Below are 25560 nucleotides of genomic sequence, written 5' to 3'. Positions count from 1 at the left end.
TGAATTGTCATTTGCACCATTGCTCTTGACCACCTACTTGGGACAAATCGAGCTATGACAAATTAATTTTCGAAATTAGTGAGTAGAAAGATTAGAAACCAATCATGTTTGCGTATAGTATCAAACATTAATTTCTTTGATAAGAGTTTCACCTTAACCTAAAAGGATGTTCTTTTGCGATACATGTGTGGGCACTGGGACTGTGGGTTGGGTGCACGAGATATTTCGTAAGGGATCAGTTCGGCTCGACTCAGGCATTCAGCCAGCTTCTTCCATGTATAGTCTTTACTACAGGCTAAACCCTTTAAACCCTAACCCCCAAAATTTAAAAATTAAAGACAGGAAGAGAATGAATGAACTCTAGAGTAAGACTCGAATTTCATTCATTTCTTCGTCTCCAAGCTTCTACCATTGCTAAGTAGCTCTAACTTAGTTATGCGCCCATTCAATTCACCATTTTCCAATTTTCAATCTCCTTTCCCCCTTATTCCAAATGTCCACTACTCTCTAGAACTTACTAGATAAACTACTTTTTTGAATAATATTTTTTCTTGAATTTCTGGTAGTTGGGTAGGGAAAAATTCAAAAATGAGGAAAATCAAGCTAATTGGGTTTGCCTCTAAATCCCTAACCCGCATTTTCAATGTAAGTGATCAATTAAATTTGTTTTTTTTTTAAAAATTTAATTTGATTTTTGAATGATTAATTTTGATGCTCATTCATGCAATTTGATAATGTGCAGTCGCGTGGATTCAATTGCAATTCATTTGAAGGAAGTCAACAAGCATTATTAGCTCACAGAAGAAGTGTATTATCATTCCTTTATCTCTTAATTTCTGTTTTAATTTTTAATTTCAGCTGTAATTGGTCACAAATTTGTTGTTGTTGTTTTTTTTTTTTTTTTTTTTTTAATTTTTTATTTTATTTTTATTATCTGTATAATTATTATATGTTTGATTGTTGATTTTCTGTAATACTGCTTGATTTTAGGATTTTGCAGTAATAGATATATAACTGGGATTAATGGGAACCCATTTAGAGAAGCTGTATATACAGTTCAATTGACAAAGCGCTATTTTCATGCCACAGGTTCTGAAAATTAAATTAAATTAAATTAAATTAAATTTTGTGTTATTATTGGGTTTTTTTTCTTGTATGATATGATTTAGAAATTGATTGTTTGGGTTTATTATGTTTACTCTAGGGTCATTGCGGTTGAGTGAACGGAGTTACTATGATATATTGGGGGTTCCGAAAGATGCTGGTCGTGATGATATTAGAAAAGCTTTTCATGAGGTGAGTATATCTGTATTGATTGTTGGTTAAATGTTAGGGATTGGTTCTATTTGACCATATATTGATGTTTGGGAATTGTGTGAGCAATGTTTGTGCCTTTAATTTTACCGGATCGATTTGTGGAATTTTGAGATTTTGATGATGTTTAGAATGACCAGTGATGTTTTGATTGTATTGAAGAGTTTTGCTGAATTGTAATTGTTTAACAGACTGAAAACAAATAATAATTCTGGCTTTCTAGGAAATGCTTTGTGAGAATATTGGAAGATTTTTTCTGTTTTGGATCAATTTCAAGAAATACTTTACGAATTAATACATATAAATATCAATATCTATACTAATTTCCACTTTACATGATTGGATATTTGGATATACTGTATTTAAATACTAGGGGTTCCACTGGATTTTTCTAATTTTCCTCTAATTAAGATCCCTTTCCCCTGACAGTAGCTATTAATTTGTTTATTTGTAAATTTAATTATTTTTTAATGTCTAAATTTTGCTTAACAAAATCTGCAGTTGGCGAAGAAGTACCATCCAGATACAAATAAGAACAATCCTTCCGCAAAAAGAAAATTTCAAGAGATTAGAGATGCTTATGAGGTCTCTATCTTCATTGTTTAGTTTACCTATTATGAAGTGCATCTTTATTGGATTCTGTACTAATGGTCTTTCTTCTTCACCATGGTGGCATGCTTGTAGACTTTGAGAGACACTGAGAAAAGAGCACAATATGATATGGTAAATTAGCAAGGACATTATTTAGCATTTTAACTTGGTCTGTGTCCGTAAAATTGTGATCTATTGCTTTTGGTCATTTTAATATTCGTAGTATCGATTATCTTGGCAGTATATATGTAAAATTTTTTGCAGACATCATAGTGATTATTATTGAAACCCTGTGTATTTTTTATGACCGACATTGTCTATTTTCTTCCCTCTCAAGAGCCTAAATTTAGGTTCGGGCTATGCAAGGCAAAATTCTGGAGGCAGGGGTCCAGAGAGTGTACATTATGATTCTGCTGATGCCGAGGCGTTTAGACATGCTTATAAAACCCACTTCTCAGATTCATTCCATAAAATATTTTCTGAGGTATAGTTAGTGGCCTTAGTTCTATTTCTTAAATCTTCTTTAGCTAGATGTATGTATGTGCTTATTCTTGAGTATGGGCATATATGGTGTGTTTGGAATTATTGGAACCTATTATTTCTTCAATTACTCAAGCCTTGTTCAAGGATTATTGATTTGAGTCATTGAGTAATGTGTCATGTTGCAGATATTTCAAGACGAAGTGGAAAATTTTGCGGATGATATTCAGGTTCAAATGTCAAGAATACTGTTTCTCATTTTCTCTTATCATTTACAACATGATTGCTGAACTTGTTTGGAACTTTTCAGGTTGAGCTCTCACTTTCATTTTCTGAGGCAGCAAAAGGTTGCACAAAGCAGCTGTCTTTTGATGCATATATTCCCTGTGAATCCTGCCGTGAGTTAAATAACCTCTACTGTTCTTTTGATACTGAATGCACTTTTTATTTTTTTGTTTATAACTAAAATTCACACAGAAAAACCCTTCTTGGCTGAAATAGGATTTATCTACAGCTTATAACCTGAGGTAATGTGTTTGGAGATGGAATTCTTAGAAGGGAAAATTTTATCTTTTTGAGATTTGGCATCATTTCCTTTTGCTTTAATCGAAGGTCTGGAAGCAGTTGTTGATGTAGTGTCTTGGGGTTTTATCTTTATCTCCTTATAATCTAATATAAGGAAAGCTGGGTCAGGATCTTGGTATGACTTTGATATTGAAATTGATAGTTGGCAGTCTTGGCACTATAGGCTCTAGTTTGTGCCTTCATTTTAAAGAAGGATTTTGCAACTTCTTATAACCTGATTTTGTTAATTTTACTGTTCTGTACATTAACTTATATATGCAAAATTTTCTTTTAGAAGTTAGAACGTATCAAGGTTGATTTTGTCATGATTTGGCTTGTTATTTACTACTTTAGATGGACGTGGCCATCCTATTGATGCGAAGGCTAGAATTTGTCCTACTTGTGGTGGGATTGGAAGGGTAAGTTTATCTGGATCCATGAATATGACCCTTTCTCTTTCTTCTCATTATGATGCTCTACCGCATTTGGCCTAGTGCTTACAAAATTAGAATATATGCTGATTAAATAATTTATGAGCAGGTAACTATTCCTCCATTTTCATCAACCTGCAGCTCTTGTAAGGGGTCAGGAAGAGTTATTACAGTAAGTAATGTAATTCTTTTTATGTCACATAGTGAAAGAAGCATGTTTTCTTTGTATTTGAGTACTTCAGGGTATACATTTATTTTTCAGGAAAAATGTGAGAATTGCTACGGACATGGGGTGCTTGAAGGTGTTAAGGAAGTTAACGTTACAATACCAGCTGGTTAGTAATGAATACTGCTTGTGTACTTTCTTTTCTGATCAATCTTTAGAAATAGAATGGAGAGACTCCTTACCAGTATACATGTAATAGAGTTCTGGTTCTTAGTCCTTTGTTTAAGAAAGTTTTAGCTCTACATCTAGAATCGAGCTTCTCAAAATGAAGCACAAAATTTACTGTTTTCAGTTTAGAGTTAGGATTTAGGAAGCTATGATGAGTACTCTAGAAATTGTGATTATCGAATTTGAAATGCATTTTCTATTCTCAGTTAAGAGTTAGGAAGCTATGACGAGTGCTCTAGAAATCTTGATTATCGAATTTGTAATGCATTCTTGGAAGTGTGTATTCATCAATTCTTTTTAACAATAGTGTATGAAAGTACTGCCATGTTAATATAGTCATACTAACAAATGAGCTTGACTTGTGTATTTCCTTCCATGTCATCCAAATTGTCACGAGTTTTAGTAAAAAAAGAAAATTGATTTTGGTGAAACTTTTGGTCTACATACATGAATATTATACTCCGTACTATTATGATAAAATGAATTTCTTTTTTTTTTGGGGACTTTTTTTTTTTTTTGGGGGGGGGGGGGCATTGTGGGTGGGTAGGGAGAAGGGTCTAGTACTTGGGCTTAAATCTAGGCTATTTTGTTTTTTTTTTTATTTGCTATATATTGCCAATGTTCAGGTTCTAGCCATTATCCCTGAAACTACTGATTTTCTTTATGCCTTGGTTTGTTTAATTGCATAGGTGTGGATTCTGGTGACACTATCAACATCCCTAAAGGTGGTAACTCCGGGGGACTTGGAGCAACATCTGGAAATTTGTACATAAGATTAAAGGTATTTTTAGTATTTTCTATCCTGCTATCTGAGTTTTGTGAAAATGCAGGTGTACAGCATGTACTGTGTGCAAACTAATAACTCCTCTGTTCTTATTGAATGACATATTTTGACTTTTGACACTAATAACCTGTTCTGCTTTGATTAGCTTTTGTGATGTACAACTATAATAAAATTTTGTCATGTGGGATCTTGTTAGAATCATTTTATTGTATACATTTGTAATGTCACCTTTTTAGAATTTATACTCACTGATTAGTAGAGATATTGATCGTTAAAATTGTGCACTGGAAAACGTGGTAAAAAAAATGTGTCAACTAAAAAAGAACGGAGGAAGAGGAAGGATATGATACTCTTTCCTTCTCTAGTAGTACAACATATTTGATTGGCATCGTTTTAGACAACTGAGTTATATCACCAAAAATATTCTTCACTATGTATCATTATGGTCTAATGGTTTGATTTAGGAAGTGGCCTATGAATTTGGGATGGTTGAAATTAGAACCATGACCTATTCTTTAGGAATAGATTCTGAATTGAGTTCCTACTCCTTAATTGTGATGATTCACTCCCACCCCTCTTCTGCTGTTACATGTTAGTTATGTTGCTTATCCTGAGTTTCTTGTTTTGCTGCAACTGTGCTATATTTTTAGGGTGACTTGACATGTGATCCTCTAATTGCTTCCTTAATGCCTTTTTTTAACATCCCCATTTCTCTCTTCATATGTAGGTTGAAGATGACCCTAATTTTAGTAGAAATGGTTCAGATCTTCATGTGGATGCTAATATAAGCTTTATACAGGTAATTGTTTAATTACTTCCCATTGTTATTGGTTGTCTTCTTTTTTTTTCGTTTCTTTTAAAATGATGCTTTTACCTGCTTCTGTTACAGTTCCTTTGGTATATTGTTGTTTCTGAAGTTGAGTTTTTAATGTAACCTTGATATGTTCAGTAAATACTGCTGTGACATTTCTGTTTTTACCAAAATCCATCACATTTACAGGTCCATTGGCTATGAGGGTAACAATTTGAGGAAACATTAAAAAGTTTGTGTAATATCATCCGAAATGTCTCGTGTGCATGTCCAAAGTAAAAAATATCCACTTGAAAAGTTGAAAATATATATATTTGTCTTCATTAATTCCTGTCACCACTCGTATGGGGATAGCAGTAAGTAGTGAAGGAAAATACATGTTTGCAAGTAGAGAACTGGAGATGCATTATTTTAGACATTAATTTTTAGCAAGACCTTTTTGTATCTTGAATTGATTAAAATCTTCTTTCCTTTTTTCTTTTCTAAATGAAAAGATATCCAAAAACAAAACACTTTCAATAAGTTTCTGTTCTTAGACCTTGCTATCGGGTTCATCCATATAAATAATAATTTGAATGAAAAGAAATAGACTATAATCTTTGATTAAAAAAAAAATATAAACAAATTGCTTTAATTTTACCTAAATTCTAAGACTAGTAATTAATGTAGTATTCTCTATCATAGCATGTGGCATATTCCAATATTCCATAGTGATTTACCACAACATTTAATGCCAGTCCCTCTAGTTTTCATCACTTTCTATACTTGTAATTAATATCAAGCAAGCTGTATGTGTGTTTTAAATGTTTTGATTTGAGCTGTATTTCAATTTCTTGAACGACTGTTTACTTGTAGTAATTTGGACTATATAAACCCTTTAAAAAGTTCTTCTGGATCCTGTCAAAGGACTCAAAACAAGGGGTTTTCTCTGACTGTTTGATTCCTGCAGGCTATGCTTGGTGGTAAAGTTGAGGTGCCAACTCTAGCAGGAAAAATTTCATTGGATGTGAGACATTCTCTTCCATTGTAACTCATTTAACTATTTGTGTTTATCTTTCTAACCTCTCCCCACCATGGGGGTAGAATAGGGAGTGCAAAGTGCTCCCTAGCACCGGGCCCCGATTATTAGAGGGCCTATTTTTTTCAATTCTTATTTAATTTTTTTAATGCTACGACTCACAAGAGGCTCCTTATTTGTAATGCACAACATATTCCCTCTATTAATCCAAGCTCCCATATTAATTTCTTACACTTTTTACATTCTTCTATCAATTTAAATTAGTATTTTCACAATTACATCAGTTAATTTCCATGAAATTGTAATGTATATTTCTTCATTCCAGAATTTTCGACGTAAAAAAGTTAATTTCAGCAAAATTAAAAATAAACGATTCGTATTCCGTAACAACGACAGTTAAAAATTAAAATTATACTCCCTCCGTTTTTAAATACTTGCTCCATTTCTTCATGCGCGGAGTTTTAGGAGAAATTGGAGAAAGTAATAAAATATGGAGGTAGTGGTGTAGTTGGAAGAATAAAAAATTGTAAAAAGCAAAAATAGTGGAAGAATTGGAGGAGAGAGGGTATTATGTTGGAGCCACTAGGTTTGAGAAATGAATTAAAATTGTAAAAGCTTTCTAGAAAAGAAAATAAAGCAAGTATTTAAAAACGGCCGGAAATGGAAAGTGGAGCAAGAATTTAAAAACGGAGGGAGTATATGTTTTCAAATTATTAAGGGCCCATTTTTTTTCATTTAAGAACAGGGCCCCCGAAATCATTGCAACGGCCCTGCTCCCCACCTTCTGTCCCCATCCTTTTTGCCTTTGTTTGCGTGTCTTTGTGTTTATTAGCTGCTTCCTTGCTAATCATTATTTGTTTCATGGTTTAAAACACAACACTGTTTTTGTCATTTATTGAAACACTATTCAACATTGCTACTTCAGATTACAAGTACTATGTTGTGGTGATTGATAATTGGAAAGCTTTTCTCTGTCCTGGTCCACAACATGCATAATAAAAAAATTCCATGTTGCTTAGTGATTGTGTAATATGTCCTCATAAGGGTGGATATGGATGGATTCGGCTTGGATCTTATGGAGTCCGAATATAATTCGATTAATCACGCAAGATGGACCTCCTTCCTAATCTGAATCAGAATAGAATATAAATCTCGTCCTTCGAATGTGATTTGAATTGAAGTTTACTAACTCTGAATTAACTGAATAACTAAACCTAAGATTGTTGACTGTTACAAATACTTATTGTTGAGTATGACAGCACTGGCCTGGAAATAGGATTTAATTGGAACTTGGAAGTATTGGGTTGACAGGTTAACTTTGTAGTCTTTTGTCATTCTTCGTGTTGTAGGTTGAGTTGGAGGTGTTATCATCCTTTTGGGAAATGAGTTCTCTGGAAATTGGGGTGGAGTATTAAAGAATAGGATAGAGGAGGTAGAAAATGGATAGAGAAATCCATATGGAGCTAAGTCTTATATGACCTATTCATGTAACTAGGAGAAAAAAGTAGGTCTCTCATGTAGCAAATTGGAATCCTCTCTAAATTTTGGCTTTTTTGTTTAGAATTTGGATCAGACCTTTTTTTATTTTTTTGTTGGGTTCTCATTGAACTGTTGCCTTTTTATCAGGTCAGATTTGATTGAATACTATGGTTTTCCTTAGTTTTCTTTTGAACCACCTTAGCTCCTTAAAGAACATATTGCAACTTATCTCTACATGCGTGAACATGCTAAAAAAAAAAAAAAAAAAAAGACTAATCGTCTGCCTTTCCCTTCTCTCTGGTTGGTTACTGCTTGCCATGTAACTTAATTCCGTTTATCTCTTTCTTATTGGCAACTAATTGTAATGCTTAATGTAATATCCAAGTATTAATTTATACCTGTAGCTATCTTTCAAGTGTCATTGTCCAGTTTCTGTTTCTTTCAGATACCCAAGGGAGTTCAGCCAGGACAGGTTCTGGTGCTTCGAGGGAAAGGTGAGTAAATTGTATAGTGTATACTATCTAATTGCATAGCCATTTAGTTTTCCTTTCTTACTAACTTGATATCAGCAGAAACATATTAATATAATCTATGTGGCAGGACTGCCAAAGCATGGTTTATTTGTCAGTCGTGGTGATCAACATGTTCGCTTCTGCATAAACTTCCCTAAGTAAGATTTCACATTCCTTACTCAAATTCTGATTTATTCTGAATTTTATAATTTTGGCTCCTTGTGTTCAGTTGATAAGTTACAAGAACTTTAACCCTCACAACTAATCCATTGTCGAGGAGTTCCATATATATTGATTAAATAAAGCCATTAAACCCACACAACTAACCTGTTCCAGAGAATCATAGGCCTAGCCTGTTCCTGGCAGCAAGGTCCACCAGGGAAATTGCCTTCATCCAATACCAAACCCCAGTGGCTTCCTTGGTAGATTGTTGAAGTGACACTTGAGCTGTCAGCTTAGTGGTTATATCTTGTGTAGTGTCGACCACTACAACTTGTCAATAATTTATATTACTTTACATTGTTTTCTAATAAAAGAGGCCCTGGTTGGCCTGCCGATCTCCGGATTTTTAGAAACCACACATATAAAAGAAAAAAAAGTCTATCCTGATCCTTTCTGCAAGATAACTTAGCCCCCTCTGATCCCTGCATTGTTACCCTGGGGTTATCTTAAATGGGAACCTGATATTTCCTGTTACTCACTGTACTAATAATATGGCCTTTTCTGTGGCTATGCAAAAGCCTCTTAGCTCTTTTAAGGCCACCTATATTATGAATTTTGTATGTTATTGAATCACAACTTAAGGGTAAAATTTTCTGCTGATGTTATTCAGTAGGGGTGATAATTGACCAAGTCAGTCAGAAGTTGAGCTGTGTTTGAATTGACTTGAAATGAGTTCCCGTCAACTTGAAACTCGTCAACTTAAACTTGATTCGAGCTGAAGTTGAACTCGATTACTTTTCACCTGTGCTTGAAATAAATTATACATTTTACAGTTATGTTACAAAAATTGCAGAAATAATAAATTGTTCATGGTTTTTGGTATATATATAAATCCCCATACTGGCATACTGGAGACTGCCAAGGCTGCATTTAGGAGCTAAGGAATAGGCTCTGAAATCTCCATTTCATAAATCTAAAGGGGCATGTTTTCATCTCTGTCTCTCCTCTCTTCTGAAAAAAGGATGGTGATGCAATACCTACCTTCAATGCCTATTAAGCTAAGCTCATAGTATATCATAATGCCCGAGTTTTCTTGTGAATTAATTATTGCGAGCAAAATTATAGTAACCTTATCATGCCTTTTTTCTTATGTTTTTTGACATGGACTTAATCACTTGCTATGTTGAAATTTATTTGCTTTTGATCAGTGCTCTTCCAATTGTGGAATGTGCTTGTTTGGTGTTAACAGTGATCTTAGTAGCTTGTATATTTATCTTTATTCTTATAGGAAGGTAAATGAACGCCAAAGAGCTATACTGGAAGAGTTTGAGGAGGAGGAAATTAATCGTGAAGAACCTTCTTCCGAAGAAAGTTGGTGAGCCATACAAAAACATTTTTGCTCTCTGACATCACTTTGAGGCTTAAGCTGTTAATCATTGATGCTGTTATGGTAATTTAGTGCAGATCATATTTCATATTTACAACCATAGCAAATATGTAGTTGTATCTTGCATGAGAGGCTACTATTAGGCTCTGCCCTTCCATATAGCATTAGTTTATTTTGTTGCTTTACCATGTCCATCAATCTTAAATTGCCTGCGCTTCTTAACTAATGTTAATTAACAGACATTTGCTTCATATCAATTGGAAAAAAGCCTCTTAAAAGATTAAGGTCCTTTACCTCTTAGGATGGGGTTAGTTTTATTGTTGATGTGGCTTTTGTGCTGTGTGCATCCTTAATTAAGGAAATAATATCTTTGAAGCAGACTATCAAGGTCCATGTACTCAAAATTTAGAAGTCCTACATTTCATGATAAGCATTGTCCGGCAACTTCATGCAGAATATCTTTAGACATACAACACCAAGCTGTTACAAGTTAGGGATTGCTCTATTTCAGCAGTCATCGTGATGGTGTATTTGGGATATTATAGACATAAATTGCCTGCAGACACAATGAACAGCTGTAATAGCTTCTTGCTATAGTAAACGTATGTAACACCAGCTTCCATCAAACTGCACTTTATTCATGAAAAAATTATCCTTAGGACCCTTGTGGAGTTTAGCTGCTTTTTAACATGTTTTTCTTCCCTTTCTGAAAATCATTTTCTTTCTTAGCTTCTCTTTCGCTGTTTAGGCAACTCTTGATAAAAATAAGACCTCAATGTTTCCATCTAGTTCATTAAATGATTAATGATGTATTGGGCAGAATCATACAATATGTCTCCTAGGCTAATTTACTTAATGCCCTTCTGATATATAATATAAATGTTGGATATGGATAACAGGCTTCATCAGCAGCTATCTACTGGTTGACTTTCAGGTGGAAGCAAATTCTTGATTATGGAAATAGGCCGAAATTAATGCTTGAGTTGTCGGTGCTCCTGCTGATTCTTTTGCTCATGAAGAATATCATTCTTTGAGGTTATGTTGGACAATCCTCCCTGCTGATTGTTGCATCGTTGTCTTCATTATTTCAAACTGCGGGAATGTCGATTGGAGGTATTTCTACTTCTCTTTTGCTGAGTTTGCCATTACTCTTCTGGTCTGACTCAGAAGTTCATGCTGCTGCAATCGGGGCTACAAAATACTTGTGTATAGAAATTTTGACATTCTTTATAGAATAAAAAACTTACAAAACTAATAGTTGCTCTCCACTAAGTCACTGCCCCTTTTGTGTTTGTTGGAACCCGAATAAATAAACTGCCCATTTTTTACATACAGGAAGTTCTCTATTATACTGTACGTAATCAGTGTTATAGCAACCAATCAATGTGTAGTTGTGTATGCTTGACGATACTCCTGATTAATAGAAACTCAGTTCGTTTCTAATTGTTGCAGTTATTTTGTGCAACACGTATCAGCATTTCAGTAGTCTCTGTCTCTCTGAATTGGTGGTCCTATAGGTTCGACTGGTTGCTGCATTAATGCTCTGTGTGTTCAGTAAAATTTAGCTAAACCAACTTGTCAAAAGAATATGGAGTACTAAGACTACTAACCACAAAGTACATATCATAACTAACTTGTCATTTTTTTTTATTATTTTTTTAACATAGGCTTAATCAACAAAATTACAGACTAAGAAAAGTTCAGTTCATTTGCTCTTACAAAACAAGAAAACAAAACAAAACTGAAAAACTCTTATCTTCAAGTCTTCAAGAGGTCTTGGCTGCATGAACACTTAACCTTTGAGCGTACAACTTGAATACATAACAATCTGTATTTCTAGTAGTCATTTTTAATCCAGAAGTCGAGGATTCGATACGTTAGAGAAAGGGAAATCTGTAAGTTTTGGGATTGGTAACAAGAAGGAAGTTGTAGAATTAGTGAATAGACAGGGTGAAAAAGCGAAAACTTGTCAAAAATTAATGATGGTTTAAAGCCATCAGTACATATTTTTTTTTAAATTATCATATACTACATTTTTTTTTACCAATGGCTCGTTTTCTTTTTAATATATATAAAAAAATTATTTTATTTATATTTATAAAATAATTTATTGACGGTCTTACCAACAGTTTAAAGCTCTTGGTAATATACTTACCAATAGAGTTGATGGCCGGGGTAAACTACCGATGGCCTGGGTCACTGATAAAGTTTTTCAGCCATCATTAATTTTCGATGGCTATTAAATCTATCGGAAATTTTAAAATTACCGCCGGTTTACCGTGGCCATAGGTAATCAGCTATTTTGTTGTAGTGACTAACATTATTGTTGCATTCTCCTTTTACCTACTTTTATAATCTACTAGGTGAGGCCCCCATGTAGAACATATGGAGTGATTATTTTTAGGTCACTACAACTCTACATTAAAAATGTGATATAATCAATATGAATTGATTGAGAGATAAACCCTTCCTGATTGGTTGGCATTATTTGAATATTTTCAACCCATCATGTTTTTATCTAAAATTTATTAATTTTTGGAGGGATTCAACGTCAATATCATGAATTCCTCATAAATAGGTAAGTTAGCAAAGTTGCAACACTACCCTTTTTCATGTTTTATCCTTACTCCACATTTTTCTTAGACAATAGTAAACTCAACTTGACATAAACATGAGTTCAGATAAACAACAAGATGATAATACTTCAACTTGTGAAGGCCTTTCTTTCATTACCAAATTACAATACTCTGCCCACTCTTTCATCACCAAATTTGCCTACCATTCCGACGGCACCGTCAACCGCTTCCTCGTAAACCTCGCCGATATTCGCTCACCACCTTCTTCCACCCCTGTCAACGGTGTCACCTCCTATGATCATACCATTGACTCTTCCCGTAATCTTTGGTTTCGAATTTTTATTCCCGCCAATGCTCCCTCCAATCTTTCTCTTCCGGTTATCGTCTACTTCCATGGCGGAGGCTTTGTCTCCTTCGCTCCCTCCACCATGCCTTACAACACTTTTTGCCGGAAGATTGCCGGGGATGTTTCCGCTGTCGTCATCTCCGTCGGCTACCGCCTTGCGCCGGAGCATCGTTGGCCGGCGCAATATGAAGACGGTTTTGACATCTTGAAGCTCCTCGACGACAAAGAGATGAGGGAGAAAATCGGAGTTTTTCCGGCGAATGCTGACGTCAGCCGTTGTTTCCTCGCCGGAGATAGTGCCGGCGGGAATATAATTCACCACGTGGCGATACGAGCTTGTGGGACCCACTTCAAGACGATTAAAATTCGCGGGCTTATTTCAATTCAACCGTTTTTTGGCGGGGAGAAAAGGACCGAGTCCGAATTTCCGGTGAAGAATCCTCCGGTTTTGACTTTAGCCCAAACCGATTTCTTTTGGAAGGCGTTCTTACCAATCGGGTCGGATCGAGACCACCCAGCAGCGAATATATTCAGCCCGGGGTCCGAGGATATCTCGGGTTTGGAGTCGTTCCCGCCAACACTCGCAGTTGTTGGCGGGTTAGACATATTGCAAGATTGGGGAAGGAAGTATTGTTATGTGTTGAGAAACTCCGGCAAAGAAGTGGAATTAATTGAGTATCCAAAAGTTGGTCATTTCTTTTACAGTGCTCCAGAATTGCCTGAATATGAAATGTTTGTTGCTAAAATTGTTGAATTTGTTCAAAGATTGGACACTTAAGAAGTGATATTGCTATGTATAAACACTCTCCGATGCTTTTATGAAGGTAAGATAATGTTAATATGTGGAATAATTTAGGAGCATCTTTTGTGTATTAATTAGTTGAAGAAGGTTGTTGCATAGTACAAGTAATATTGTTTAATTAAAGTTGATAGCATTTCAATTTTGTCAAATTTATCATCAAGTGGGTATTGAACTTTAATGCCATTTTTTTCCAAGTGAGTTAAATGTTATCAATAAAATAGACTATAACAAATGTTACTCATTCATGGAAATGATTTAGTCACATCAAAAATTGAATTTGATTTTGATATACCTCTATGTGATAAGAACAATGGAAATTGCGTTTGCGTTCTGATAATGGATGACTGGATGTGTTAAACTTAATTTTTGGTGTGGCGTGAATCAATTACACTCACTCGCTATAAGTTTGATCTTCTTCTCGATTATTACTTGACAAGGTTGCTAGAAGCTACTCATGGGTAGCAGTTATGTGGATGCTAGCTAATGTATGTCGGCAGTCGGGTATACATGTGATAAATATGACGACTTTATGTGAATTATATGGTTGAGGTGAGTCTGTTACTCTGATAGCAAGATGATCATTTGCATTTATGTCATTTAGTCGAAGTGATGAACATATGTGAAAAAGTTGAGACTATTTGACTATGAAAGCATGGATGTTGAACTTTCAATACTGGAGAACGAAACTATGCGTGTGTACCAATTTAACTATTTATTTGTAAAATAGACTTTATGTTAGATAAAAGGTCTGGGCTGCACTTGCAAACTTTGTGTGTGTACCAATTTATCTATTATGTATTTCCCCTATTTTAAGAGGAATATAGTATAGGGGTATGAGAAATTGAGAGAGAGAGAAAGAAAAGGAGGGAAATAAGATGAGAAACTAGTTAGTGAGCCTCACGTTAAATCACATTTCAGAGAGCTAAGTAGGTAGGAAGTTTTGATGTTTTAAAAATTACTTGTAGTACTAGTAGTTTTAAAAAAAAAAAAAATTGGTAATTGCTAAAACAACATTTATAGGTGGTAATTGTCAAGATTTACGGTTCTCTATCTCTCTTTTCATGGATAATTCTATAAAGCTCATGTGCACAAATTTGCTTTGATTCTTAGAAAAATTAAAAAATAATTTTGGGACAACTTTAAGAAATTTAGTTTATGAAATAGATTTTTGTTAAGACACCAGATGTTGTGAAATTGCGAGAAATCAATGACATCACGGACCCTGATGGGCGGACCTATGAAGGAACAAGGGAGGACATTGTCCCCTCACTTTCGGAAATAAAAAACAGAGGAAAAAATTTTCAGAAAAAAAAAACTGGGAAAATATGTCAAAGGGCCCCAATTGAGTGTAAGAAATAAAGAAGAATTTTTCCTTTAGCTAAGTTGGTAGTGGACTAGAAACAATATGTCAAAGGGACCCAATTTCAGGTTTACTTAAATCAGGGTTCGAATCCCCCTTGTAACATCATTGTTTTTTTTTTTCTTTTTTTTTTTCTCGGGTGTTTTAATTTCTAGGTCCGCCAACCCTCCATCGTCTATTTCTTTCGAGATCATTCACTGAATCACTGCTTAGAGTTCACAGGTCAATCACAATACACATATACACATTTGGAATGAAAATAATGGCTAGTCTTCATTAGGGAGTCAGTAATCAAAAGTGTACTACCTCCGTTTCTTATTATGTGCAATAAATGGGTATTATTTATGAGACATAAAATATTCCTTTATTGCACATAATAAGAAACAGAGGTAGTTTTTATTTTATTTTATTTATTTTATTTTTTTACATCACTTTGACTTTTGCACCATTCACGTACTGTGGTTAACTTTGATTTTTCACCTCTATTGAATAAATAAATATTATTATTACTTGATAATAATATAATATATCATAAGATTAGTCATAAGTCTAGTTTCATAATATAAATTTGTTAAAATCTTAACAATACACAATTAAAGATATTAATGGTCAAAGTTGTGTCTCGACAAATATGTCGGTTAAATCGATGCATTAAAAAAAAAAAAAAAAAAAAAAAACAAAGGGAGTATCTTTAAGGGGTTTTTTTATTATGAAATATTTTAAAACACTCCAAATTAGAGAGTATAGGCCTGTTATGTTCCGCTTAAATTCAGTTTAGATCAACTTCAATCAGTTCAGTACGGTTCCTAATTTCGTTCTCTCATAAACAATTCATTTCACCTTTATTTAGTTTAGTTCGGTTCATCTCTGATCGATTCATTTTGTTTTCAGTATATCGGAACAGACCCTAAATTAAAATTTCAAGAATGAAGAGAGTATTTTAAGAAGTGTATATTCCTATTGATTGAACTTATTTGAAATAATTTCAATTTAATTAAACTTAATTAACATTACCTCACAAATTCGAGATTCACCATCCATGTGTGTTTAAGAGTATAAAGATTCCCGTACAACCCCACAAAGACTTGCTCCATTATCATCATCCAAAAATAGATGAAATTTCTAATTTGAGAATACACTCTTTCTAACGCAACAAAAGGTGTCATAATGTCATACATCAATTGTGTATTTACGTTTAATAAAATATAGTGGAAACAACTCAGTAGAAAACAACGCAACCGTAACAATTATCTTTTTCCTAATTTTGCTTTTTGTTTGTTTTTATGTCTCTTCTTACCACAATTTTCCTTTTCCTAATAAGACTCTTGTTTTTGTTTTTCTTTTTTTTTTAATTAGTTTCCTAATAAAACTGTAAGAGTATCCATTAATATTTATTTTATCACTATTATAAAAATAGAAGCAATATCTTAGCAAAAGTAAGTACTATTGAAAATTTTAATTAAAGGGAGACTGAATCTTTTTGCGTTCAAGGAATCAAGGCTATGGTAAGATTTACTTTTTGCTTTTTTTTTTTTTTCCCTGATGTTATGCATGAAGCATGATTCTTGAAAATTCTCTGATTAAATCTTTTTGAATTGTTGAAGAATTTTTGAATTTTTGTGTATTTTTTAATCATCTCAGTTAAGTGTTTATTATTGTTGTGAAACTTGTGATTTTATATATTTAATTTTGTGGTGTAGTTTTGTTTTTGTGGTTGCACGCCGCTAGAATGATATGTTTGAAAGGCGATAATTACTAAGGAGTAGTAGGGATGGATATGACAATTAACAAAATTTATGGTCACAACTTTATTGCCATGTATTTCAAATACTATAGTTTCTTTGCTTATATTCTGTTTCAACTTGACGTATCACTGTCTTTAATGTTATTATAGTTAAGTTTCATATAAAGTCGTTATCATCTCTAATATAGTGTAATTACTATCGTTAATTTAACGGGTAGTTAATGTAAACAATTACTCCATAGAAAACGTGATAATTTGATAGGAAACTCTGGTAGGAAACTTTTGATTGATTTATGTTGCCAAAATAAAACATATGATACGGAGTATTATTTTGGGTCAGAAACAATTATTGATAGGAAAGTATCTACAAGTACTCCCTCAATTTTGTTTAAATGTCGGTTTGACTTTAACAATATTCGTATACACTGCTTTGACCCTTATCAATTAAAGTGAGACCCTTAAAAATAGGGGGAGTACTAGCATGTGGCAAATAATAACATTTGGATCTTAGAAATAATATTGTAGCGGGCTTTGAGCCCACTGGCTAATAATACATCTTTTTATGGCTAATTAATTTATACTCTTTTTGGGCTCATTTAATAAAGGCCAAACAAATATCAACACTAGCTACTAGAAAAGTGTATAACCGTCTCGAATTTCTGTCATCTTTTAATTGATGGAGTGATATTTTGTGTTGCAAACTTTTCATTGGATAAAAATTATTTTCACACTTGAAATTTTGAATTCAACACTCCACTTTGTAACATGTGCAATAAACAAAACAGTGCTTTATAAAAGAGTGACGAAATAAATTTTTAATTACGAGTGGGAAATCAATTTTCGCTTTATTGGAAACACTTTCATAATAATCCCAATTGAATTAAATCAATTTGGGCTTTCGAATGCTTTAACATTAAAACCCCATTTCCCCTAGTGTAGATTGTAAAACAATTCTGTTTCAAAGCTGCTATGAATGATAATGCGACGTGAATAATCAATTACTCCGTAACTTTTATTTTTATGATGTAAAGATAATCAATTAACCTAATTGATCTAAACTAGCTTATTTGGTTAAAATTCAATATTCATTAATTGCAAATAAGAATTATAATTAGATACAAACTCTTATGTCTTCCATTAATAAATTAGGAAACTATCTATATTTATCAAAAGCCTATATATATACACAAGTGCTCATATGTTTCATTGTTTTAATACACAGCTACTCTTTCAAAGATCAACTACTTCAATTCTCTTGCTCATCTTTTGACCGCGATAATTTTGTTTTAGAGGTAAAGGGGTACTGATCAAGATGTGAGATCAATTCCTATTTATATTATCTGTGCTTTCTTTACACTAAAAAGAAAATGCAATGATTTTATTTTTGAGAGTATCATTGAATATACTCTAAAAAGGAAAATCGTAGCAATAAAAAACGACTTGTACTTTCTTTTTTTTGAAAAGACTTGTACTTTCTTTAATTTACCTTTATTTGACTTTCTCTACAAAAGTAAAATTAAATACTCGTATTAAATATGTATTTATATCACAAAAGAAACGTGATTACCGGCGACTTACGGCGATATACTTATTAAGATAAGATTACAAAATTATATTTTTGCTCATAAAGTAGAAAATATCTGTATTGTGGTTTTAGAAAACTGACCCACATAAACGTGGTGCACTGGTGTATAATGAAATGTCATTATGTATTTTTGTGATAATTTCAACGATATAAACAATAAAAGTTGTGGCTCCTAGGCTAAAAATAATTTTACATCCAAACACGACAAATTAATTGAAGGTCTTGTGTTTCTTAGGTACGCGTATACTATTTCACTAATTTGTATTCCCTCGTCTCTAAATGTTCTTTTGAAAACAAGAACATTTAGAGACGACGGAAGTACTTCGTATATGTTTTGTGTATGTTTGCACTATTTTGCTTAGATATCAAATGAGTGGTGCATAAATTTTTACTTGTTAATATCTGTTCATATTATTGTTTTTTTATAAATGATGAAATAAAATTCATGTAAATACAAAGTATATGTAATTATTTGTAACGCATCTTGGTTAGTATTGCTGTCAAAGATGTTGGAAATTTGGCACATACTCATCTTGGTTTGTACTGAGATGTGATAGCTTCTCATTTTTAATTAGGAAAAGTTTTTCTCAATTTTCTTATCAAGTTGAAAATAGCTAGTTTTCTAATAAATGATGGAAGAAGTTTTCCTTTTTGAGAAATTTAAAGAATGTTACATTTTTCTCTATTTTTCCTCCATCCCGCCACCCTTCCCCTTATTCTAACTTTTTTCCGTTATTATGTAACTTTTCTGGTAAGGAACCATACAAAAGAAAATGAAGTTTGAAACTTGATTCTCACTAAACAAAAAAAAATTCAGTTCAAATGTTATCGTGTGAGTCGAACATACCTTTTTTGGGCGATAAAGATGATGAGCTTATTATTAAATGTTGTAACAAAAATTGCAGATTTCAAGGCTTAGGAAGAGATAACATTGGAGAAAACATGGAAATAGAAAGTCCAACAATGAGTCCAAAGATGAAGCAATTTTTGTTGATACTAAATTGCATAATGTTAGCAATAGGAATAAGCGGCGGTCCACTTATTATGAGGTTGTACTACCTACATGGTGGCAAGAGTATTTGGCTTTCATCTTGGTTAGAAACTGGAGGATGGCCTATGATGATTGTTCCTCTCCTCGTTGCTTATTTTCGACGGCGCGCGGCTCAACCGGCGCAAGCCAAGCTCCTCTTCATCAAGCCTAGCACTTTTTGTTTTGCTGCTGTTGTTGGTAAGTTTTCCCCCTTCACCTTCCTTTTTGTAGGAATTTATGTCTTTGTTAATTGTTATGGTTTGGTCCTTTGTTATCTTGTGTAATTAAACTAGTTGATTTTGTAATTAATGTCATTTGGAAATGGGTTTATACTTTTGGTTTGTGCAAATAAATGGGTATTGATTAGTTGGATTTTCAGTATTTGATACTTTTTTCGTCTCAATTTATTTGCCTATAATTAATTAGTTGCACAAGTTTTACATAAGTGAAAAAAAATAGAGGGAAAAAATTGGGTGGATGAGTGTCATGAGGTCATTTCAAGAGAAAAAAATTGAAAGAAATGGGTGAGTAAATTGAGACACCCTAAATAAGAAAATGAGACAAGTAAATTGAAACCCTTTAATAAGTAGGAAAATAAACGAGTAAACTAACAAGTTAGCAATAATAATTAATTTTCGATTAATCCTTTACTCTAGAGAAAGATATATATACTAGACAATACATATTTTCTTTGTTCTAGATGACATGATTTATCATTTTAAGGCATAATTAACTCAATTTACCACAATTATATTGTATGTGTATACTCTTTTTAACCAAGTTTACATCCATGTAACAGGACTAATAGCAGGGTCAGCAGACTACTTCTATGCATATGGAGTAAAACACATACCAGTCTCAACATCATCCTTAATCTTAGCAACCCAACTAGCCTTCACAGCAGTTTTTGCCTTCTTATTAGTCAGGCAAAAATTCACAGCATGTTCAATAAACGCGGTTGCTCTCCTAACCTTTGCAGCCATAGTCTTAGCCCTTCATGCTAGCAGTGATAAACCCGCGGGTGAATCAAGTGCTCAGTATTACTTAGGGTTCTTCTTTACCCTAGCCTCTTCTGCCTTATTCGCTCTTATGCTTCCTATGATTGAACTCACTTATAAAAGAGCTAAACAAACTGTTAACTATGAATTGGTAATGGAGATTCAGCTTGTGCTATCATTCTCTGCTACTGCAATGTGCACTATTGGGATGCTTGCTAGCGGCGATTACAAGGTAATCAATCATTTTTTTTAATAGCCGTATTATTATCTGACCACTTAACTAACTTTTACTATATCCGTTTTTTTAGTTTACACGTTTTGACTTTAGCACTATTCACACATATGCCTTTGCCTTTGATTGTGTTTTGTGATTTATCCGTAATGAAAAACATAGTCACGTGGGATCTTGTTAGATTCGTGACGATATGTAGTTTCACAATATCAACTTTTTATAATTTTTTTTTTCTTATTGGCAATTAAGATATTAATGGTTGAATTTGTGCATTGGCAAACATGACAAAAGAAACGTGTCAACTAAAAAGAAACGAAGTAGCTTTTATGCTTTTGTCTATTGTAGTTGGTTTAAATAAAAGTTGTCCTTTTATATTATGCAGGGTTATGTAGGAGAAGTTCAAGTGTACAAACTTGGGGTTGCCATGTACTTTGTTGTGCTAGTATGTAGTGCAATTCTATGGCAATTCTTCTACCTAGGGGCGGCCGGGGTCATATACTATGGCTCCTCTTTGTTGTCCGGAATTATTATAGCGGTTGCACTTCCGATCACGGAGATAGCCGCCGTGTTTTTCTACCATGAGAAGTTTCAAGTAGAGAAGGGGCTATCTCTTGCTCTTTCACTTTGGGGATTCATCTCTTATTTTTATGGCGAGGCTAAAGATATCAAGAAACAAAAAAAGAAGGAAAGAATCAATTTAGAATCTATAAATATAAATGCTGATATAGAATCATAGAATAGGATGTTATAGAATATTCATTTACTTAAAGTACCTATTGTGTGAATTCTACTTGTTAAAATTAGATAATCTGGATTTGAGTTGGCCCAAATCAAGGAATATAATATTTTTCCTAAGTTGAGGAAAAGCATATATATGATTTTAATTGTAATTTATTTGATTGTGTAATATCTGATCCTCTCAAATCATAAGTTTTTAAAAGTTGATTTGAGGGTTTATAATTCAATTATATTTATGATCAGATCATATGGAGGATTTGATCTGGTTTAATATGTATGGATTGAGAAAAAAAAAAAAAAAAAAAAAAAAAGAGTAGAAAAAAACAACCATAAACATCCTAGCTAATGAATAGAAATGTAATTAGGAGAATAAATACAAAAATAACACTTTTGCACCTAAGTATTCTAGTGGTATCGTCCAAAATATGTGATCAGGATTAATTAAAATAAATAATTTATTAATTAATTGCGCATCTTGTAGTGCTAGTGTTAAATATAAAATTTTTTTGACAAGGAAATAATTGAAAATTAAAAATGTACTTATCATACAATTAATTTTTTTGAGGGGGCGTACTGCCGTACTTATCATATACTTTACCTAAACCAGCTTTAAATTTAAAGAAAATAAATTATAACCCTAAATAAATAAGCCACAATAATGAGCATTTCTTTTTAGGTACACACTTTAAATTTATGTGCAAAAAACTCCAAAAGAGCTGTTTTCTTGCAAGAAAACAATTTATTTTATTTATTTTCTCCAACATTCAACAAACTTTGATGCCATATTTCAATTTTACATTATTACAATTTTAATTGACCAAAATAATTGAATTGATTTTTGCGTACAAATTGATAAACATAACATGATCAAATAATTAAATTCAAGAAAATAATCACAACTCAAGCATACAAACAATAGAAATGATCAACAACTAACAAAAATTAAAGTCAAAGATGGGATCATTATTCATCACTCATTCAGGAAGTTTCCTCTTGCTTATTTAGTAGCTTCAATAACAATATTGTAGGCGGGAAAAACAGTTTGTACCATCTCAGTTGTAACTTCCTTCGGCCGCGCTTCCAGCCTTCCACTAGCAGGCTAGCAGCACCACCGCCATCGTAACCGATGGAGGTGGTTTATTCAGTTGTTGTAGCAGCTGGAGGTACATGCGTAGGCTTCTTCAATTTCTTAGCTACACAACATAGGCAAATGGCTAGTAACGCAAGGAAGAAGAAGCCACCTAAAGATGCACCCACTATTATTGCGGTGTTGTTAGTAGTATGTTGCCCTGGAGGTGAAGTGGGAGGGGGTTTTATGGTGTCACTAGGTGGTGGTGAAGAGTAGATTGCGGGCGTTGGTGGAACTCCACCACCGCCGCTAGGCCCTCCACCTTGTGGTTGAGGTGGGGATACTGGAGGAACAATCACTCCATGTGGTGGTGGGGGTGCATGTTGGCCCCTTGGTGGTGGTGATGATGGTGGTAATGATGTTGACGGGGGAATTCCATGATTTTGTGGTGGTGAGGCTGAGGGCAAGGGTGGTGATGTGCCTTGACCGGGTGGTGATGGTTGTTGGGGTGATAGTGAAGGTGGTGATGGTTGTTGAGGGGATAGTGATAGTGGTGATGATGGGCTCAGTGGAGATGGTTGTGGGGGTGATAGTGACGGTGGTGATGTGCCATGACCCGGTGGTGATGGTTGTGGGGGTGATGCACCATGTGGAGATGGTTGTGGGGGTGATCGTGGTGGTGGTGGGCCAAGTGGAGATGGTTGTGAGGGTGGTGGTGTGTCGTGTGGAGATGGGGGCCATAATGAGGGTGGTGATGGGTTGTGTGGATATGGGGGCAATGGCGAAGGTGGTGGTGATACTGGTGGTACTCTAGTTATAGGTGGCCATGATGGTGGAGATAGTTTATGATGTCCCGAATGCGGGGGACTACATGGAGGAGGAGGTGAGGTGTACATGTAATGATTTGGTGGTGGTGGTGAGACATAGGTGTAATAGGACGTTGGAGGTGGTGTAGATGGGTTAGAGGAAAACTCATTTAAATAGCGCATGTTTTAGAAATTTAAACAGACAATTTAATCGATGATAGACTTGAAAAGGTTTGTGAGTTGTAACAAATTTTATGTATGACATAGAGTAAGTGAAGTTATATATATGTTTGATGCCTTATAAAGAGAGAGCTTAAGGAACTTGAGCCATTAGATATACACACATACACGTATAACTTTGACTTTTTTGTTATTTATATTTATATACTAAGGGCTTGTTCACATTTACTGAATTGAACTAAACTGATTGGAGCTGAACTGAAATGATGAACTGAGCTGACATGAATATTTTATGAAAGAGGAAAATTAGGAGCTGAATTGAACTGATTGGAGCTAAACTAAACTGAACTGAAATTAAGTAAATATGAATGGAGTATATTAAATTTGATTTGTCTTGTAACCAATAAAAAAATCATGGGAAACAAATGTTATTATACAAAATGATGTTGGATATTCTCAATGAAGAAACTTTTTATGTATTATTTTTTTTGTAATTTTTATTATACAATTAGATTTATGGATAAAATAAAGTTGTGAATTTGCAAGTGTATATGTAATACAAATTAAAGTGATGAATTTATTTTCAAAAAAATAACATGTATATATATCAACATGACGAATTATAAAATTGAGGTGAGATCGGGAGAGCATCAAATTAAAATCATGATAACATCATAAAAGTAGTTTTAAAATATTATTACTCCTATATATATATTCGACAAGTAACAAACTATCGGATTAGAAAACGTATTAAAATATAAATACAAATAATTAATTTGTAACTATCACATTTAGAAATTATTTTCTACAACCATGTTGTACTATGTTGTTGGCTAGTGGTTGTGGTCTTATGGATACGTCCATGTTAGAAGTCTTGTAATCATTATTGTTTGTTGAACTCATAATTCGTGTGATATTGGTCTTAGGACTCTTAGATTAAAGGGCATGGTTAATTTCCACAATAGTTATGGAAGTAGTATGTGATTATTAACTCACCATTGAAAATCTCCACCTCAAAATTTACTTCAAACTTAAAACCTAAAATAGTTGAGTCTTTCTTTTTATCCCATACATTCAACATCATATCCCCTGATACAAGGACTAAGCGTGCATAAGTATATATAGTGTTAAGTATGATTACAATAAAATGAACAAGAAGGTTTCACATCACTTCAAAAAAGATGTGAATTGCTACAATAGGCCAAATTCAGGTGTTTGACCAAAGTTCAAGGTAGAGGATTTGAGTCCAATAGCTTTGAGTTTGAGTGAACCACCAACTAGGTTCGACAAACACTACTTTCCACAAAATCACAAGCAATACTATATAGCTCCACTTTGGTTAAGCTGAAAACTTTTAATTTCCCTGAAGAAGCCTTAAAACTTTTCAAGTACATTCTCGAAATTAACACCATCAACCTTTACTCGTTTTCATCTATATATAATCACTCCGCCAAACTTAAACTCATTCACCTAATTGAGACGGGTGCAATGTAGACCTCTATTAGATCCTGGCTCACTAATCACATACAAGTAATAGGGGTCATGGTGATGAGCAAATGAGGTAACTTTAACGTTGTAAGTTGCTTAAATGAGAAAAAGGGGTTACTCTCTTAAATATGTGGAATTATTCTTTTAATTTTTAAAACAAAAGAATGTCCGTTATTCGAATGAACAAAATGGGGTTACTTATTATTAAATTATTTGATTTTACTCGTATAATGAATTTGGGTTACTTCAATGAACAAGATAGGGGTTACTCTTATGAAAAAATGAGACTACTCATACATTTAAATGAAGATTACTTTTATAAACCAATATGACTATATCGTGTGGCTAGCCACTTACAAGACTTACCTATTTTGTAGTTGTATAAGAAGTACTATACATCTATATTATATAATAAGTATATTTTTTTCCCTAGTATGTGCGTTAAATACTAATTATAAAGGTAAAAGCTAACGAGTGCCGCCGGAACGTTAGATAATTAGGCTGTGTTTGGTAAACAACTTATTTGAGCAAAATTAGCTTATTTGACCAATATTAGCTTATTGACTATTAAATAAGCTAATTCAAAATGTTTGATGGGAAGCTTATTTGAAGAACTTATTCCACTAAATAAGCTCTTTTTAAAAAAGCTCCTTTTAGGAGTTTTTTCAATTAGCTTATT

The 25560-nt window shown here is 33.6% G+C and overlaps 2 protein-coding genes and 1 pseudogene across 6 annotated transcripts; all 3 read left to right on the top strand.

Annotated features, from left to right (window-relative positions):
- The first annotated feature begins 582 nt into the window (after positions 1-582).
- Positions 583-11317, top strand: LOC145638211 (chaperone protein dnaJ 1, mitochondrial-like). 4 transcript variants are annotated; one of them, XR_014114631.1, is made up of 19 exons: positions 583-645; positions 743-806; positions 991-1089; positions 1205-1296; positions 1816-1899; positions 1999-2037; positions 2243-2389; positions 2574-2615; positions 2696-2783; positions 3304-3368; positions 3490-3552; positions 3643-3715; positions 4464-4555; positions 5286-5357; positions 6319-6375; positions 8312-8360; positions 8467-8536; positions 9829-9990; positions 10862-11317. XR_014114631.1 is itself a non-coding variant. In XM_081689177.1 (19 exons), the coding sequence occupies exons 1-19, from the start codon at positions 589-591 to the stop codon at positions 10959-10961; spliced, it is 1440 nt and encodes a 479-aa protein (XP_081545303.1). In that variant the 5' UTR covers positions 583-588; the 3' UTR covers positions 10962-11317. The 4 variants fall into 4 exon arrangements, 3 of the variants coding, with proteins under 3 accessions (XP_081545303.1, XP_081545304.1, XP_081545305.1); XM_081689177.1 differs by having other exon boundaries at positions 9829-9915; XM_081689178.1 differs by having other exon boundaries at positions 9829-9915; positions 10827-11317.
- A 1230-nt stretch (positions 11318-12547) lies between these two features.
- LOC145638209 (putative carboxylesterase 18 pseudogene) lies at positions 12548-13827 on the top strand (annotated as a pseudogene).
- A 4655-nt stretch (positions 13828-18482) lies between these two features.
- Positions 18483-21560, top strand: LOC145638208 (purine permease 3-like). Of its 2 annotated transcripts, XM_081689176.1 has the most exons (4): positions 18483-18575; positions 19246-19568; positions 20170-20600; positions 20983-21560. In XM_081689176.1, the coding sequence occupies exons 2-4, from the start codon at positions 19283-19285 to the stop codon at positions 21334-21336; spliced, it is 1071 nt and encodes a 356-aa protein (XP_081545302.1). In that variant the 5' UTR covers positions 18483-18575; positions 19246-19282; the 3' UTR covers positions 21337-21560. The 2 variants fall into 2 exon arrangements, with proteins under 2 accessions (XP_081545302.1, XP_081545301.1); XM_081689175.1 differs by lacking the exon at positions 18483-18575 and having other exon boundaries at positions 18894-19568.
- The last annotated feature ends 4000 nt before the right edge of the window (positions 21561-25560 follow it).

Source organism: Chenopodium album, chromosome 7 (genome assembly GCF_948465745.1).
Source record: "Chenopodium album chromosome 7, dcCheAlbu1.1, whole genome shotgun sequence".
Taxonomy (NCBI): Eukaryota; Viridiplantae; Streptophyta; class Magnoliopsida; order Caryophyllales; family Amaranthaceae; genus Chenopodium; species Chenopodium album.
The sequence above is the reverse complement of the archived record's forward strand: the minus strand, read 5'-3'. Positions and strand labels throughout refer to the sequence as shown.